Below are 19,063 nucleotides of genomic sequence, written 5' to 3' on the forward strand. Positions count from 1 at the left end.
GTGAAACAAAAATCTTTTACTTCCAACATATACATTGAGTCACTACTGAGCTTCTTTGATCTTTCACAAAAAAAAAAATATTAGCTAGAAGAAAATTTCTTCTGGAAGAGCTAAAATAAAAATTTGGATGGGCTTACCATCATCTGATCACAGAATTTATCATTGAAAGAGTTTGGGAAAAGCCTAGTGACTGACGTCAGACGATTCACAACGTTGAGGGTCAGACTCCGGTAGTCTCCCAGCATCATCAGCAATGGTCTCATGTGGGTATGGATCTGATCAACTTCTATGGTAGCTCCTTCCAAGAACTGCAAGAGTGCACAAATAAGGTAAGGTGGAGAGGGACGTGACTTTTGTGCAAGCATTTTTCTTAAAATAGATTCAGCTGACTTGACTTTTCTTCTTTTATTTTGTGCCTTCAATACAATAGTTCAAACAACTTCTAGTGCTGGAAACTGACACAGCAACAAGATGGATTTGTGACACACTGTAGGACATTCCATAAAATAATCAAGCGGAGATCATAACTACAGACAGACTGAGAAACTGCTACAGCTATAAATTAAATACACAGCTATGAACAAAAACTTAGACACTTTATTAAGAACTGCCTGTGAATCTGGCTGAAGGCAATAGAGCAAATTCCTGTGTTACAATCTGCATGCATCCTGAGCAACAGAAAAGGTCAAAAGAGCCTGGCTGCAAGCAGCCAGAGAGAATATTTCCTGTCATAACCAAATATCCTGTGGGCACAAGTTTATCCCAGGGAAAAAAAAAAACAATCAGACAAATCTGATGTATAGATCAGAACAACCCCTATTTGCTACCTCTCAACCCAACTGTGTGTTAACAAGGCATAAATGAGACGTACATTCCCTCCCATGAAAAGTCACACAACCTCTGTCCAGTCAATGGCACAAACAAATGCAAACCACCAGTAGTACTGCAGTTACATTCTCTGTACCATGTCAGCCCATCTACACAGCATTGCAAAGAGGTTGTACGTAATTTCATTAGGTTTTTTTTTCATTTAAAATAATGGAATTAAAATCATGCTGAATCAGAATTAGGCACAGCTATTGAAAAACAAATCACAATGAAAGAATATCCTTTCCCTGTCCTTCCAGCTTTTAGAGATGATAATGTAGCATCCACAGGTCAGAGAGGGCAGTGTAAGGCAAGGACACTAATTCTGACCTCAAACAGGGCAGCCAGGGTCCTGTTCCTTAAGGTAACCATCACACTGAGATGCAGGTCTAACTCTGCTGTCCTGCTTTACTTTTCCAAAACCAACTATGGGATCTCCACCATTTCTTTTAGGAACACAGACAAAACATGGGAATTTAACAATAAAGCCAAGCCTGCACATTTGCAAAACAGCTGAGAAGGACTGAAGCCATTTAGAAAAGAAGACTCATTTACAAAGACTAGTCCCACAGAAAGAGGGAAAGACTGCACAGTAAGACTGAAAGATTTACCATGGTCCTTATCCAAAAGCTTATAATTCTTAATTGCAACCTGAATAATTCTTTATGGAAAAGTTCAAATCCCAAACAAACACATCTGACACAAACTTTTATCAGCATCACTAACAAAAACTGAAAGAGCAACAATATTTCCTGTAGACAACTTTCCCAAGAAGTCTTGTACCAAGGAAGTAAAGCAGAGAGAACAATGGCCCCAAAAGGAATGTTGTTTTAATATAGTCACCTTTCTCATGCACGCTTCTCCTGCCTCCTGCAGCTCGTTATTTGTTGAATTCAGCGCCTTGAAAAGTGCAGCAATGATTTTCTCTCTTGACTGAGGCAAGTAATTGCAGGCAGCTAGAGCATCTGCAAATATCAAAGTAAATTTGTTCTCTTTGTTAACTCAATTTCAAAGGAGAGAAGAAAATAAACCCTAATTCTACACTGCTTCTCTTATAGTTTCTTTTTAAGTCATTTCAAATTGCAGACAGCTAAAGTACTGTATACATTGCCAAAATGAACAGGCATCATAAAATAGTAAAAGAATGAGAATTCTATTAACATTCTATAGTTTTCCTAATACTTTATAACATAATTAATCTTAAAATATTTTGGGTTCCTTTCAGAAAACTGAATTCTAGTCATTAAGAAGGCAGCAATACTTTCCCATTATTCTCTCCATTAAACTGTAACCTCAGGAGAGCAGTCATCAGTCTTCCAGTGCTCAGGTTTTCTGCTGATCTCAGGAAGCAGACTGGCCATTGCTCACAAGGACATTTAACTGCATCAAGTCTTGTTTAGGAAGTTTAACTTACTTAAGGCTGCAATTCGAAGAGGTACAAGTGATGGAAGACTTTTGTAGCAAGGTAGTTTCATTAGGGCAGCATCTTCAGCCTCACACAAATTCAGTAACTAGGAAAAAAACAAACAGTTATTTTAATACTGCTACTCACATTTGAAACACCACTATCTCACCCCCACCTTTACAGACAGCTTTTCATCTACAGCATTTTGTTTTTGTCTTAACTCAAAACCAGAGGATCTTCTGCATTGACTGCTGCAGGCAAGCAGACTTCACTTGATGTTTCAAAAGAGAAATTCTTGCGTATCAGTCAAAGTTTAAAATGCAAAAAGAAAAATATGTATTTTTAACAAAGAAAGTACTAATACCATCATACAGAAGCATCTACATTCAAAGATGAGAACATAAAAACAAAGTACCTCTGTGTAGAAAACCTTGTGTTCCACAACATTCAGATCCATTGTAAACAATCTGGGCTGCAGGGTTGTGCAAAATGTATTTCCCTCCATCAGGCCAATCTGGGCATTTGCAGGTTGGTGCCGAAGCAAATGTTTTTTAGGAGGAACCATGTCCTGGAGTACCTACATGATGTAATTCAGATTACTGAATTAGCAGCTATTGAAATGACCCCACAGACCCAGCCACCAAGAAGACACCATAAGTCATGGCTCTAGGTTTCTATCAATTTTCTAATGTCGCTCCAGATTTTTTCTCAAGAATTTTTTCTTGAGAAAAAATTAAGCTAGAGGAAAATTCTCTGAATTACTTTGATTTACAGTCAGTTTGCAAAACAGTATAGTAGCTGTAATTAATACATATTCTCTGTGAACAGATCTATGATATTTAATAACTTCACATTAACATCATGAACAACAAAGAAATTCATAGATTGAAGCATTTCAAACAGTCAAGTAACAAGAATATTTTAAGCTTCTAAAACATCAGAAAACCAAAAAAGTTAGTGTAACTTTTTTCCATTACATCAACTTCTCACTTTCCTCATTAAACAGCTTTAGCAAAGTAAGATATCAATTAGGGAGCTTCTCAGCATAATCTGGAATGTTGTCATGGCCCTTAACACTTATGTGTATTCAATTCTCTTCCAAAAGACTAAACAATATCAGCCTTAAGGAGTATCCAGCCAAAAGTTATTTCAACCAGCTTTGAATTTTATAGTCTCTTTCTGGATAGGGAAAGTCATAGCAATAATGCCACATATCTAGAGAATAACAAAACTGAGTGTCAAAATGTACTGTAATATGACCTAGTCTATGTCTGATTGGTGGCAGGACAAGCAGCACATAACTTAAGGAAGTAAATCAACCTGAAGACAGCATAAATACTGGCTAAGAGTCAGGCAGAGCCTGTATGAATCTCTGTAGTGCTCCAGCCATTGTGTATGTTTGAACAACAAAACTTAGCAGATGACAAACATATACCACCAAAGCACTATGAACTTAATTCACTAGTGTGCAAAAACATACCAAGAAAGCATTTCTGCAAATCCAAACTGGGAAACAACTTTAAGGTGGGGTTCAGTAAATATTTCTGCTTACCTCTTTATGTGGCTCCATGATGACTGTGACACTTTTGCCAGTGACCTGTGCAAGCACCTGCAAGGAATGCATGGCTTGTTTTCTCACAGTGGAGTTCGGAGAGGTCACTTCTCGAACAAGGTCATGTGTAACATGATGGAAAGACTTTTCCTGTGCTGCAAGGATTTCTTCTGTTTTTTCTTCATCTTTTAAAGGAGTTGCACATCTAATCAAGAGCTGTTCTAATGTGGTCTTTGCCATAGCAACTGCTCCATTGGAAACCTGAGGCATTAGAGATAATTTTTATCAGCTAAGTACAAAACAAAGATCACAAATCTACACATTACTCATCAACTCAGAATTTTATTTTGATGAATCCTGTGATTTTGATTTCCAACTAAGCTTAGGGATTCTGTGGTAAGTGACAGTGAATCTGTGTTCTTTTGTGATCTACATGCACATTTCTACTCTGAAAGCAGCAAGTGTAATCTCAAAAACTTCAGCAAAATTAAGTGGAAAAATCTGACCTCATTCCTAACTTCACATCTTGGATTGAGTTAAAATGACTAGAATTCACTAACTCTTGCAGGTAAAACGCATTCTGAAGTTCAGCAAATTCAAGATTACTAAGAGTTCAATCAGTGTGAATTTAAGGCCAGAAATTTTCCCCACACTATTTGATAAAATTCAATTTGATAAAATTCATACCTCTCCAGTTAGATCCATCATAACGAAGAGAAGTGCCTTCAGGAAAGTCTGCTGGTTCTGGAGGACCCAGATCAGTGGCAGCCGTTCCATAAGAAATTTAATGGACACAACACCTCCTAGTTTAGCATACCAAGCTTGCTCATAACAGCAAGCACATAAACGTTCCACGATGTATGAAAACAAGGGAAGCTGACAAGCCTGGAAATGAAGAAATTTATCAGTTTCCTTTTCTCAGCTTACTGGTAGACTCCAAAATTTTAGAAGCAAAATTACATTGGCTGAAATTCAATCATTTCAATACACTTTTAAAAATCTTACCCTTTCCTTTGAACCCAAGATGATGCTTGCAACATCAAATATCACTGCTAGGGCCACCTCTCCAATTTTGCAGAGCTCCTTCTCCTCATATGCCATGCAGATGGCTATGGCATCAATAAGCACCAAGGGATCCATGCCTTTTGACCCATTTTCTTCACTGTGAAACATGGCTGTGCTAGGCTGGCTCCCAACCTGATAGCACTGCAGCAAGAAAGGACCTGGAATTTGTAACAGGGAATGGGGGGGAGGGAAAATAAAGATAAAACAATGGATATTTCAATATGAATAGTCTTTTAATTAGATTTCACTACTCCTTGGACTAGCTGATGGCAAAACCAGTAAGCCCTGTGCCTATTTGCATATAAATGGATTGTAAGGCATCCTTCACTCCTAGAAGGAAAAAAGATTACATCTACTTGAGCATTTTTTCTATGCACTAGACTATGTACTGCAGGAAGATTAATTAAAAATGAAGAGTCAGTTACATTAATGTGACAATGAAGAGTGATATAATATGCCTTTTAACAAATTACTTGTCATACAGCCCAAACAAAAAGTTTTCTTTTTGGATATAAGACACTGTAATGCTCCAATTACTTAGTTCCTCTAAAGGTCCTTCAAAACCACAACTGGAAACAACCTAATTAAAGACCATCTGCAAATAGTACTGTGAGCATTACGTTACACAAATGCTTTGGAACTGTATAAGCTGTTCCATGCTGCAGTTATTTCATTGCTGTAGCATTTACAGAGCATTATTAGGTGACTGATTGCCTTTTAAAATTAGTTTAATAATTCCCACTGCCGTAAAGAATTAAAACGTAACTCTACCATCAAACAAAAATCCAGTGGAGTTACCCAGACACAACTGCAATACTGTGATTTTTAAAACAAGCAGCTGTGTGTAACAGCGCCCAGCTGTGCCCAGGAGGCCCCAGGAGCTGCGTGCCCTCACTCACCGCACTGCTGGGCCACGGCCACCATGGTGTAGTGGCGGATGAGGCTGGCCACGAAGGGCAGCGCGCTGGGCCGCAGGTCCTTGATGACGGCCGACATGAAGGCCCCGGTCAGGGCCTGCTCGAACGTCTTGCGGGCCGGGGTGTCCTGGGCCTTGTAGCGGTGCGAGATGATCACGCTGGGGATGGACTTCTCTGTGAAGCTGAAACACAAGGTTGTGCTCAACAGAACCCCGAACTGCAGCACCCCCTGCTCAAACTGCAGTCAAAGTTTGCTGTCCATATCTAACTCCTTCTCCACCTCCTGTTTCCCCCTCATTTTGGTAGGGCTAGACCAGTTCGCTCAGTCCAAATTAATTTTGTCAGCCACTGGTCTCCAGCATGATGGATGGCTCAATTTCATCAGGAACATTTAAAGCCAGTGGTACAGAAGAAGCCACATATATACAATAATAGGTATACAGGCTTCACACTGCAACTCAATTACAGAATGTCATTTTCAATATTTTGACATTTTTCCCTTTTTTAAAATGACATTTGATTTTAATCTTGAATGACTGAAACATTACTTATCAAATCACTGCCCAACAAAACTTGTTCATTGCAAAGCTATATTTATGTCAAGTCTAACAAGCCCAAACTGTGAAAGCTACTATGCTCTTTAGCTACACTTACTGCATTGCAAGAGTCAAAGTCAGCCCACACTTCTTGGGCAAAGATGTTAAGGTTGTCTAAAAGCAATAAACTCGTGAAATATCAATGACTAAAATTGCAAAACATGTAAGAAAAGCTCCAATAAAAGGCTCCCACACCAAGATAAACAGAGGTTGCATTGCTATAGCTTAGTCATTATATGAAACTGAATTTTGTCTTTCACTTTAGTAAAAGCTCAGATGTACATACAAAATGTCACAATCTAAATTAATCTCTAAAATGTAATTAAACACCAGAATATTCCAATTATTTAAATATATGAAACTAAAATTAATCATATTGATCATATGTAATAGATTATACACTGGGCTGTAATTAGGGAAAGAAAATTAAACTATGAAACATTAACATGTCACTGGCATTTAAAAACATGCTAACAAAACTCCTTTTCACCAGCAGGCAAAAACCCCACAAATTGCACAGACTAATCACTGTCTCTAAACTAGATTGCTCCAAAGACACCATAAATTTTACATACACATTTACGTTTAAAGAATTGTCATACTTGGGGTGTGCAAGGAGCTGGTACAAGGCGTGTTTGTTATCATCCAGGCTCATCATGGCCACCAGGAAGCACTTGATGACCTCCCAGGCCTGCCTGCGGTAGTAGGGCTCCGTGTTGGCGCTCTTCAGACAGTCCAGGGCCGTCTCGATTGCCTGGAATGCAACAAGAGAATCCACACTCTTCTTACTCTTGGCATTTACCATAAGGTCGTTAATCAAGGGAATGGTATCATTAATATATATTAAAAGTAGCTTTTGAAGTAGGCACAATTTGGAGTGCTCGAGTTAGGAAATGCAGAGAGGGCCTGATAGTGTGGCTTGAAAATGCCATGGTATTTTCTGTGGTTTTGTACTTGCTAAGTTTCATGGCAGATACATTTACCTCCATAGTCAGAAAGCATTTCAAGTTATGAGTGAGGTAAACCTTCACTGCGTCCCCCTCCTTTCCCAAAAAGTAATTTTCCTTGTCTTCCCTTCAGCAATAATTGCTGTGTTTAATCCCTTTATACTGTATGTATACAATGCACTTGTACCCATATATAAATTGTACCTTTTCATGCATGATGAAACGTCCCTGTAAGCAACTTCTAAACACCAGTTATTTAATGGAAATAGTACTCTTCCTTTGCAAGAAGATTTAGTACATTTCAGAATAATTTGAATCAATCTTTTAAGACATGAAGATAATTAAAAAAGGGGAGTACATCTCTTAGGGAAATTTCTATTTTGTGCTTATATATATAAAGATAATACATAAAAGCACAACTGCCTAATTTCTATCCTTCTCCCACAAAAGACAGGAAGATAAATGAGATGGGCATTTAGTAAAAAAAAAGCATGTAAAACTTGTTCTGGAATGCATGGAAAAAAGGAATTATCAATTGCAAGTAAAATCTAACCATCCAAGCTTAATAAGTTTATGCAGAAAAAGCCCCTGCTACAAAGTGGGCATTTTCCTTCTTTACTATTTCCACTTAAGTTATTGTCATCCTAAGTTTTTACCATAGCATCTCAATGAAAAGAAAAATTAGTTTTGGACCGACCACAAAAGTCTACCAGGGCATTAAAAGAAAACAAGGATTTCTTGTTTTCAATTTATTCCACTTTTTTTTCATTTTTACTTTGGCACTTCCTTTTCTTAGATACAAAGCAGATAACACTTTCTTGGTCAACACCGAGCAGCTGAAGATTGCTCCATATCAATGCCAGATGCTAAAATCCTTTGGAAAACTTAGTTTTAATAAAACCTAGCAGGAGAGGTAAACGTCAGCAACTACAGTATTTATATGCATTCAATTCATCAGCTTCAGTACAGTGGAGAAATTAGTATATCTGCATTTTAAGAATCACTTTTCCAAGCTATTTTTAAGCCTGTTTTTAAAGCCTGTTGGCTGGATGGAGCCAGAGAGCCACTGTCTGTGAAGAAAATTGCTTACTACATTCAGATAGTATCTACTTATGAAAGTCTAATTGAAAAGGTAAGTATTAAAACTCTACAGACCAAATTATCTCCAAATCCAGCTTCACTCTCAGATATTAGATTGCTGTAATTAGTGAGAACTAAGCATTTGTGATACTCTGTGACTGCCAGATGAAAGCCAGTATAGTACAAAGTGCTTCTAGAGACAACAAACAAAACCAAATCACTGGAGTCATGAGAATAATCACCACTGAAGAATTTCTACAGTAAATTTTTGATACATTTCAAAAAGCAAATACAGACTTTTAGATGAGATTCCTGCTCCTAACCTAAGAAATACACCAGGAGGTCCAACCTTACCCATTCTGTGAAAACATTTATTTGGGCCAGTTTAGCTCCCTATCCAATCACTTTGTAAGAGCAGAACAGTATGCCTAAATCTGTAATTTTGGGGGTGAAATCTTACAGTTTATAGAAGAAATCAAGAAAAACTTCCAGACATATTTTTAAAGTTAGTTTCTCAGCACTGAAAGTAACTTAAGCCCTTACCTTTTCCATTGGGAGCTGAATGGATGCTTTACAGTCTGAAAATTCAATTGTAATACTGGGTCCTTGGATTTCTGTGACCACATATTGCAGTTTCTGTGATTCCTTCAACATCTTCCTGTTACTTCCACCAAATTTCCCAAGCACACGATAAGCCACGTGGGAGATGCTGTCAGCAGGATTGCGCAGGGTTCGCCACAAAGCCTGGGGGTTTAAGGTACACAGGCAGGCCAGGCTTACTTCAACATTGTTCAAGTTGTAATGCAAAAAAAAAAAAAATCTTACTCCAGTATTTTTCAAGTTGTAATGTAAAAAAAAAAAGTCAAGGAAAAAGCTTGATTCTTGTATTTGGGTAACTGACCCTGCATTAAGTTCCTTATCAAGCTTGAATATCATCATCTCAGTTCACAACAGCCCAAGTGCTTTGTAACAGGGTAGTCCTACATGCAGTTTTGTATTAGACTACTGTTACAGGTAGAAAATCTTTGCTATCTTGGAGTGTAGTTTCATGTTTATGATAAATATTAAACAACACTGCTAATTAAAAAAGCAGGCCAGTTAAGGCTGAAGTGAATTAAGCTCAGAGCTAGTTTTGAAATATAGAAGCAAATAAAGTAAATAGAATGTAACCATTTAACAAACTATATAGGAGAAAATTCATTCACTTCTAAAGTTTCAGAGTTTTCAGCTTAACAGCACAACACCAACTATCCTTCTACACTCACATGACACTGGTACAGCTTTCATGACAGATTTTTCATGTTTTTGTAACCAAAGCTTCACACAAATTTCTGATATTTTTCAGCATATCAATGACCTCTTGTGGTCTAAGAGGAAACAACACATTTACCTGCATGAGCTCAGCTCGAACTGGCTGAATGTGGTCGTACAGAAAGTCTGGCTGCAAGTTATCCACACACAATTCCAGAGTTCTTAAGCCCTGGCTAACCAGGGTCTGGGATCCATTGAGGGCTGACACCAAGGGGTCCATGAGCATTGGCAGATAAGGCAGCAGCGAGCTCAGACGAACGGGCACAGTGAGGCAGAGCTCCACAAACAAGTCTTTCATGTGCTGCTTGTGAAGGCCACTTTGCAACATATTAAGTCCTGAAAGTTATGGATAAGTTATACACTCACAGAAAAAAACAGTCCACAGTTTACTGTTCAAAATTGCTATTTCCTCAATTCAGAAAGAGCCCAACATCTTTAAACACTGTAGAGCTTACAGCTCTGTAAAGAATGGATTTACAAAACATTTAATACCATTCATTATTCTAACTGACATCTAAGGATGTCAGGCAGTGAATGCTTTTTCTATGTACACACATATAGAAGAAAAAGCATCTCTACATGTTTTAAAGTTTAATATTAGACTCGATAAGGCAGTATTTGAACACAGCAGATAGAAAAGAAAAAAAGATAATTTGACTCAAACCTCAGCCTTGTAACAATAAAAAATAAACCCACAGAGAACTTTTTTTAAAGTATTTTGAATCCTGAAAAGAAACATTCAGTGAGTTCAAGTGCATTAATTGCCCCATACAGACTAAGCACACTCCTCAAGTGATTTTTCTCCCCATAAAGATTTCACATAGTCCATGAATCTATTGACATGAGTTTTACATAATGATTTATTGATAACATATATATTTGCTAACTACAATAAAAACTGTCCCTACAGCTGTAGTCCTGGAATAGTTCTGATTAGTTTGTCCTTAGGTTTAAGTAGCTCTCCACATTTCCTTGCTCACTCTCAGTATTTCTGGATCACAGTTCTTGCAAGCATAAATACTCAATTAATCAAAGTGATTGTTATTTCCATTTCTCTTTGCAGTCTGGCACTACTTGAATTTCTATTTACCATGCCCTTGCAGGTGCACACACTTGCCCTCAACTGCAGAACAGCCAGAGCTTCACTGCTGTGTTCTCCCCACAAAACCAGTGGTGGCCTGGCACTGTTGCTTCATGTACTCACTCATCCTTCATCCCCCAAATGCTTTATGCCAAGAAAGTTACCCATTGCAAAAAAACCCCCAAACAAGTAAAAGAAACAAACAAGAAAACCCCAGCAGCCCCACAATGAAAAGAAGAACAAAAATTGTGAGGCAGCCAAAACTATGGAGCCTGAAGCGGCTGATAGTAAACAAAAATAATCACACTCAAGGTATTTTAATCAATCACTAAACTCAAAATCAGAAGCTACTTAGCAGAGAAAGGGTTTTAGTTTTGAGGGGTTTTCAACTACATAACATAACTTTATTACTACTATTCACATAAAAAAATCAGAAGCTGGAGCAGGGAAAGAAGATGCTGCTCTACCTTGCAGTAAGTTTGGTAACAGCGGCAAGAATTCTTGGTATAACAGATCGTGACTGCCTCCTCCAATAGATCTGAACAGGGCTCTGAGCAGCAGGAAATAGTTATAGGGCTCTTTGGCAGTCTGTGCAAGTTCCATAGAGCTGTTCACAATCTTGTGCAAATGTGGCTATAAAGGAAATAAAGCTTGAAGATTAATAAAACAACAATTTTGTCACCATTGTGATGTACAAGAGTTTAGCATGAGATTCTGCAAATCCGACACAATGAGGAAATATTTCCTCTCAAGTACCTGGAAGGGGGAGCAGAAATCTGAAGTGTCAGAATGAAAGAGAGGACACCTAACAATATTAATTTACCCCTGATCTAATTTCATTGCTAGTTCTTAATTTCATTTTGAAAGTTAACTCTCTCAAGTAAAAAAGGCTATGGAGCTGGTGGCCTTGAGCAGAGGACATGAACATCTTGCAAGATTCATTAAAAATAGTTGATAAATACCAGTATTCTCATGGATCAGAGACAAAATGCAACAAGTCTGGATATTATTAACATCTAAAAAGCTTTCTACATTGCTATGCAAATGCTGCAAACAACCTCCATCATTCAATTAAATTGTCTGCCCAAGGCCCCTACCATTCCCCTAACGGAAACAAAAAGTAACAGAAGCATGAAACTGTGAAGGTAGTAAATTACACTCTTTAAACTTCATCACCATCTTATAAAATCCAAATGACCTTGATTCTGATCACAAACTCGAAGAATTAAAGCAAGATTATATGAATATTGCTTCATATTACTGTTAGTTTTCAAAGATTCTGGGAAATTGGTAATCCCTACTCTGCTCTACAGTTACCTGTATCAGAAATTTTGTTTGGTACAGAGTACAAGGGATTAAAACAAGAGGAAGTATGGGAGAACAATCAGTGTTCCATTAAATTCTTAATGTCTTTTCTAGATACAGGCAGCTGCTGCTTTTATGAGGAAAGTGCACTCTTGCTACAAGCTCAGCATTTCTAAATTCACTGAATAATGAGATGATCTCATCAACATAAATAGATCCTTGGAATATATAATATGTTGTCAGTAGAAAGAATAGCATTTCTTAAGCCCAGACTTCCCAAGAGCATAGAAAAATCTAACTCAAGAGGTTCATGTCACTGATATGACATGAGTGAACAAGATTCACCAACACACAAAAAATTATTTCAATCCAAGCAAAATTCTTAAGTTAATACAGAAACAAAGAGAGAAAATATGCAAGAATTTATGCATGTCCTGACCATGAAGTTACACAGGCTTATAGCAATCACAGACCACAGTCATGTACCAGCCATTTATATTCAGAATTAGTACATCACTCCATAGTTTCAAATATGAAGAAAATATTCACAGAAACCATCTCTTATAAAGAAGACGACGTACTTGGAATTTGGAAAAAAATGGAGATGTGTCACAAATAGTGCTTCAAACATTAAATGACTCTCAAATGTTAGACTGTGCAAAACTCTTAGGAGTGTTGTTTTTAAAGCAGACTTATTTTTAAAACAAATGACCTTTACCTTCAGCATTTGTTCATTTTCAGCTGCAAATAGTGAAACTGAGCCAAAAACTAACTTGAACAGCTTGAGATACAGATTGGAGAGTTCCACATTAGAGCCCATTTCTGGCAGACGATCCAGAAGATACTCCACCAAAATGGTTGCAAAGAGAGCAGAGGTAGTAGGGTTTGCCAAGAAAGAATTGGCAACAATCTATAAAAGGAAACCACAAAGAACTTATTACTGTTGTAATAAAAATAACAAAAGGATAAATGCACTGTCCATTAAAAAAAAACCTAAGAGAAATTTCTTTCCCCATCTCCACTGCTACCCAAATGATTCTGTTTGTCCTCAGTGGCAAACAACCATGTATGTAGCTTAATGTTGAAGTTTCAGGTTAAATTTCAAATTGATATTATAGGATTTGAATTCTGTAAAACAGGAGAACATCAGCACAACAAGCTGAACAAAACAGCAAGTCCAGCTCAGTACTTTTCAAGAATGAAGCCCATTCATATCTTCTAAACTGAAGTGTTCATGTTCATATTGCATTACTTAGGTAAGGTTTTTTGAAAATCTATTTTTACATTATTTTCATAGACTACTCTTTATATAGACTGCTTCAAATCTCACATGCTAATTTCAATATTAATATTTATAATTCTACATCAGTCATATGTACCTCAAGGCATAAGCTCTTTCCTACATGCTGCTCATTATCAATTTAAAAAGTAAACAGCAACATACCTGAAGAGCATAGTTTTTAGAGATCCTCTCTACCATATAAGGAACAGTTGTTTGAAAGATTTCTTTAAAAGTTAAAGGGTTCATCATCGTGAACACACCAGCAAAATGCTCCAGAACTTCCTTTTCCTCCTTCATCCTGACTGTCTGACAGTTTGCTACTCGAACATATGTCTGTCCATTCCCTGCTATTTGCACCTAGAGTAATTGAGAAAACACATACACTGGTTACAGAATTTGAGTAGCTTAGTCCCCATCATTCTTAAAATAGCTTTTGAAAGTAACTGAGATGTTATGGGTTTCACATGCAAGCCCCCACAAACAGAAGTTGGGCACAAGAGCCAACCATGACAAAAATACTAAAAATACTAAAATTGAGTGTTTTCAGAACAGATTTTAAAACTAGGAAGTTAGAAATGGAAAAAAACAACAATAGGAGATATCAGTGTATTTGTAAATTACTTAATATCCAATCAAACACATTTACATTTCATTAGTGCTTTGTGTAACTACAGAAGACAAACACAGACACCTGAATGCCTCAACTGTTAGCTAAACTATCTCTTTCAAGGAAAGACTTAATTCACCACATGAAAGACTATTATTTCCAGTCTGACCTGCCTGCAAGCACAGACAAAAATGGCTGTTGAGAAAATAACCTGCTGCTTGCAAATAGTTAAGTACATTGAACTTCACTTTTGAAATTAATTCTTCATATTGAGCATTTCTCAATAGTTGTGGTACCAATTAAAGACACAGTGAAAATATACTACATGTATAATCTGTGTTTTAGCTGACAAATAAATCCTTATTAAAAGATCTAACATACAGTAACTGTACAAATAGAAATGCTGTATGGGCAGGTTACATACCTGATAAATATCTAAAGCTTGCATTGCATATTTCACCAGTTTTATATAGATTTGAGTCTCCTTAGGTTGCAACTGCTTATTAGGAATGAATTGTGCTTCTGGAAGAAGAAGAAGATAGTTAAGCATTAAAAACACTATTTGCTTTCATTCTAGAGAGGCTTTTTTCTGTAGAATTATGAGAGATAAATGCAATTAAATATGCAGTTTTACCACCAGGAGCTTTGCACGAGGTGATGCCCCACGTGATCGTCTTGACCCCACAGACCAAAGTTTTCACTAAGCTCCGGCAATCCGTGACCTGAAATGTCTGCTTGTCTTCTTTTTCCTTCTCCCCTTGCTTTTCAAACACAGGTACAGGTGCAGGGGCCACGGGAGTGGCTGGGGCAGGAGATGGGACAGGAACAGGGGCTGCATTTGCTGCTGTGGGCACTCCAGGTAAGGCAGCTTCAGCCGCCCCCAGCTCGGACTGGGGCTTGCACTTCTTAAAGATGACAGACAGCTGGTAGCGTGCTATGGTGTGGAATTTCAGAACAAACACCTAAGGCAAAGGAGGAGAAGCAGATCAAACAGCAGGCAGAGGGAAAAAGAAAAAGAAATTAAGTTGCTTCTTCAAAAATCATCCTAAATTTAATAGCACTGGTATTTCAAATCAGCACACTGAGATCAATAAAACTTTCAGCTATTTTTGAAGTCATTCAAATGACAGCAAATGTTTTTAAGTGTATCAAAAAACTAGTCTGCTTTCTTCCATCAACCAGTGAACCCTTGATTTTCAAAAATACAAAAAAAAACTCCTAATAAAGATTCTTAAAAAGGATCATTAGGTCTTAAAAGAGCAGATATTTCTAATTGTACTGATTGTATTGTGCCATGCCAAGGACCTGTGCAAAAATCCTCTTTCAGGGTTTAAAACAAAAATCACACCAAAAAGCACACCCATAACCATAAGGCATTAAAAAACACAATTCTTGCATACTCCTACACAACGAAAAAATATTGTAACTAACATTTAAAATAAAATTATTTTTAAAAACCCAAGCTACTCAAAACAGGCATTAAATTTCCTGCTTTGAAACTAGCCACTGAATAAAGTTGAGATGACAAAGCATCTCCACTATGCTTGAGATATTATCCCAGCTGCAGAGCATTTTAAAGAGCCCTTCAGTGAAGCATTGAAGTGAAATACAGTACACAGGCTGTTCCTACATATTCTCATTTCTGAAGAAAGAAGAAAGTAAAATGTGATTGACAACACACTACAAAACAGGATATCTAAGCAATTATCAAATGCTTTAAACAAATCAATACCTCCAGCATTCTCATAAGGATGTCTCTACCATTTCCATTTTCCTGTTCACTTTTAGACCGGATACAATCTACCAAATTTAGCAGGAGCTTGCAAGACATGGTCTGGATACTGCTTGGCAAGGATTCATCATCAATGTTCTTGGCAAACAGCTGGACAGCCAGGGAGAGGTCATTGAGAGGCAAATGCTGCCGGACGTGATGCACCAGGTCTGCCAGGGTGCTGTATGCAAGGGGTCTACAGGCAAAACAAGGAATGAGGAAAACACACTGAGCACAACTAAAAATGTTCTTAATTTGACTAAACAAGTAGTTACTGCCTGGAGGTTCTTCCAAATTTCTCAATGTAAGTTTTCTATTTTCATATGCAAACCCAGAGTTCACAAGGCTATTTCAGTTACATGAGGGAATTCAACCTGTGTAATTTAACCAGTGATGCATCAATCTATCCCACAACTCTGGTACTGCCTCTCTGATCTTTCTTCCTTCACTGCAGAACACCCCACCACATATTTTCATTTGCATGCAGTTAACATGCATGTTAGCCACATTCTGAACAGTGCTGGTAATCTGCTTCATAATTAAACATAAACTAATATAGCAGAGATAATACTTCTAAATCTAATACATGCTGTCAATAAGGTACACTTAATACTTAGAGAAAAAGAAGGTCAGACTTAGACTATTGAAGACATAGAAAGTTAGGTATTCTCTCCATTTACTTTTTCAGTTGCAAACAAGTAAGTTTTAAAGTATTCATTGACAAAACAGTTTAAATCTCATTCAGATTTTACACCAGATATAAGATTTTGAATGTTTCATGAAATATTGGGCAGATCCTGAGTTGGTTTCTCTGTTTTGGTCATCCTCCACAATTCAAAAAACTGAAATCATTTTAATTCACTCATTTCTCTTATTTTGCCCTACACTCACATTACCGTGCTGTGCCATCAAAGTGTTAAACAAAAGCCACCATTACAGCAGCAGAAGCTCTGCCAATAAAACAATCTAGTAAAAGTAGTTACTTGAAGCAAAGATTTAGGACCCTATACAGAAGCTGCTGTAAATATTAATAATTTCCAAAGTAAGCAGCCCTGGCAGGCACTCAGATCATTACTCTGAACTTTCTCATACCTCAGCGTCTCCCGGGCAGTGTATCCAGAGCCAATCAGTATAGATTCATCAAACAGCTTGTCCATGCACGGAATAAATTCTAGAATTTAAAAAAACAGAAAAATGAAAAAGCCATACACAACAACTGGCAAAGGAAATAATCAAAATAAGACAGTTAAGCTTTAGACCACTTAACTTCAGTATTTAAACCTGAAGATAGAAAGTGATTTTATCCCCAGATTAATTCCTGAAGCTTATAAAAGGCAGAGCCATTTACAAGGAAATTTCCAAACAATCTCTTATGACTGTCTACTCCACTGACACTTGCCCCTTGAGTAACACTGCAGTACCCAGTCAAAGCCAATTACATTTGCAAAGAGAAAAAAAGTGCTCAGGTTATTTACAACATTGAAAAACTTTTTGTATATAACTAATGAGTTACTGGAAATGACAAACTGGGCAACCCTGCACACACCAATTCTATTTGGCCTGGCATCTTGTGATAGTCCAATATAAATAAGCAATATGCCTCTAAAATTGACAGCAATGGCAGAAATGTTTCCAGTTTACAGGTACACTTATAAAGAGTGCTACATACGGCTCCTCAGGTCTGTTGTGAGGATGTGCTTAGCAGCAATCAGGAGCTCCTTCCTGAGGTGTGCTGTTTCAGCTGGACAATTGGAGAGCAGCTGCAGCATTCCTTTTACCATTTGCTGAGAATATTTAGCCACTAATTCCTGCAACAAAAAAAAAGAGTAACATGAGTACAACTACTAAAACATTCTATTCTTAAGGTTTGTGTTACATTTGCAAAACAGTACTCCATTAAAATTCACTAGTTTCTCTTCCAAGATCTAATCCTAAAACTAAAATACAGTAGTCATTCCATAAATGCCCAGGGAGGGGGAATGGCACATTTTTACTCTGTATTCACATGAGGATAGTTTTGAAAGGATAACCAAGTACAGCTTCACCTCCAGATATTCTACACAAATGCTCCCATCTCCAACCCTAATGCACTGCAGACACACAAGTCACTTGCCTGACATGAAGCAACTAGAAACCTGATGCATTAAATACCAAAGTATTAAAAATTCATCCTACCTGGTAAATTCTGATGATGTAAGCCAAGAAAGACAATGTTTTAATCTGAGCAGCAATGAAATCAGCATACAACTCCTTGTTATAGAGTTTATGTTGTCTGAAATGAAAGGAACAGTGGTTACGATTTTGTTCCTACCCTTCAGTACCTTCACTCAGAAAATTCTGTGAAGTTTCAAATTACATCATCTTGTAGTGAACTTCTTGCTTCTGAAAAAAATACAATCTCTCTGGAAGAGCCAATTTTCAACAAGCCCTCTGCCATTCAAATTCCCAGCAGCACCTTTCTACAGAAAGCCAAGCCAACACAAAGCAGCACACATTTGGCTCAGCTCCCCTAACTGGGGCAAATTTTTCTCCAAGCAATATTCCCTCCTACAGACTTGTCTGTCTCTCTCAAGCTCCAACCACTTAACCAGGTCAGCCAGGCAGGCAGGGAAAGGCAGAGATCTTGCTCCCACTGCCCTGACCAGAACCACTTGCTGCTCTTCAGAAACATCCTCCTCTGAGGCAGGAAAAGCAGCACCTATCCCTGCAACATCACAAGGCTTCATGTAAGCTACACCTTGAAGAGCACAGATCTATTACTGATGGTATGGAAAAAGATTAGACAATGACAAGTGTCTCAGGGTCTTCATCACTGCGATGATGTGAATTTTTGTCACAAACTCTATTTAAAAAAATTATCAAATCATAATTTATTATATTTACTCATTATCAAATAATAAACTGGGCCCTACTGCACAACTACAGACTTCACCAATGACATATAATGCAAATAACTTCACCTACAGAAACTTGGTAATTTTTAGTCAAATAATCATTGCTACTTTTGAGATTAAAAGCATAAGACCAGAATGAAAAATCACAAGACAGAAGACAAAAATAGTTTGAGCAATATTGAATGATAGGTTTAAGCAGTTTATCTCAAATATCATCAAAATACCATTACATGCTCTTACCTTGCTTGAGCAGAAACTTGTATTATAATAGTGTTCATAATCAAGGGCACAAATTCAGCTACTACATTATGAATGTTCAGTTTGTAGAGCTTAAAAAAAGAAAGAATTATTAGAAAAATTCACAAGTTTCACTTGCAGTCAAA

The 19,063-nt window shown here is 37.4% G+C and overlaps 1 protein-coding gene across 5 annotated transcripts in view; it reads right to left on the reverse strand.

Annotated features, from left to right (window-relative positions):
- Positions 1-19,063, reverse strand: part of LOC120513103 (transformation/transcription domain associated protein) — a 76,764-nt gene that overhangs the window by 51,686 nt on the left and 6,015 nt on the right. For 3 of the 5 annotated variants that reach the window (XM_039732167.1, XM_039732168.1, XM_039732166.1), the window contains exons 10-30: positions 18,921-19,009; positions 17,962-18,058; positions 17,456-17,594; positions 16,879-16,957; positions 15,748-15,982; positions 14,650-14,977; positions 14,440-14,537; positions 13,571-13,765; positions 12,845-13,036; positions 11,289-11,454; positions 9,820-10,076; positions 8,973-9,173; positions 6,978-7,156; positions 5,789-5,988; positions 4,830-5,047; positions 4,512-4,709; positions 3,825-4,085; positions 2,688-2,849; positions 2,282-2,378; positions 1,711-1,832; positions 138-308 (exon numbers count right to left, since the gene is read on the reverse strand). In XM_039732167.1, coding sequence (XP_039588101.1) covers positions 138-308; positions 1,711-1,832; positions 2,282-2,378; positions 2,688-2,849; positions 3,825-4,085; positions 4,512-4,709; positions 4,830-5,047; positions 5,789-5,988; positions 6,978-7,156; positions 8,973-9,173; positions 9,820-10,076; positions 11,289-11,454; positions 12,845-13,036; positions 13,571-13,765; positions 14,440-14,537; positions 14,650-14,977; positions 15,748-15,982; positions 16,879-16,957; positions 17,456-17,594; positions 17,962-18,058; positions 18,921-19,009 — 3,684 coding nt within the window. The remainder of the gene's footprint in view (positions 1-137; positions 309-1,710; positions 1,833-2,281; positions 2,379-2,687; positions 2,850-3,824; positions 4,086-4,511; positions 4,710-4,829; positions 5,048-5,788; positions 5,989-6,977; positions 7,157-8,972; positions 9,174-9,819; positions 10,077-11,288; positions 11,455-12,844; positions 13,037-13,570; positions 13,766-14,439; positions 14,538-14,649; positions 14,978-15,747; positions 15,983-16,878; positions 16,958-17,455; positions 17,595-17,961; positions 18,059-18,920; positions 19,010-19,063) is intronic. The other 2 variants (XM_039732170.1, XM_039732169.1) reach the window with 1 other exon arrangement.

This window comes from Passer montanus, unplaced genomic scaffold (assembly GCF_014805655.1).
Source record: "Passer montanus isolate IOZ18808 unplaced genomic scaffold, ASM1480565v1 scaffold8, whole genome shotgun sequence".
Classification (NCBI taxonomy): domain Eukaryota; kingdom Metazoa; phylum Chordata; class Aves; order Passeriformes; family Passeridae; genus Passer; species Passer montanus.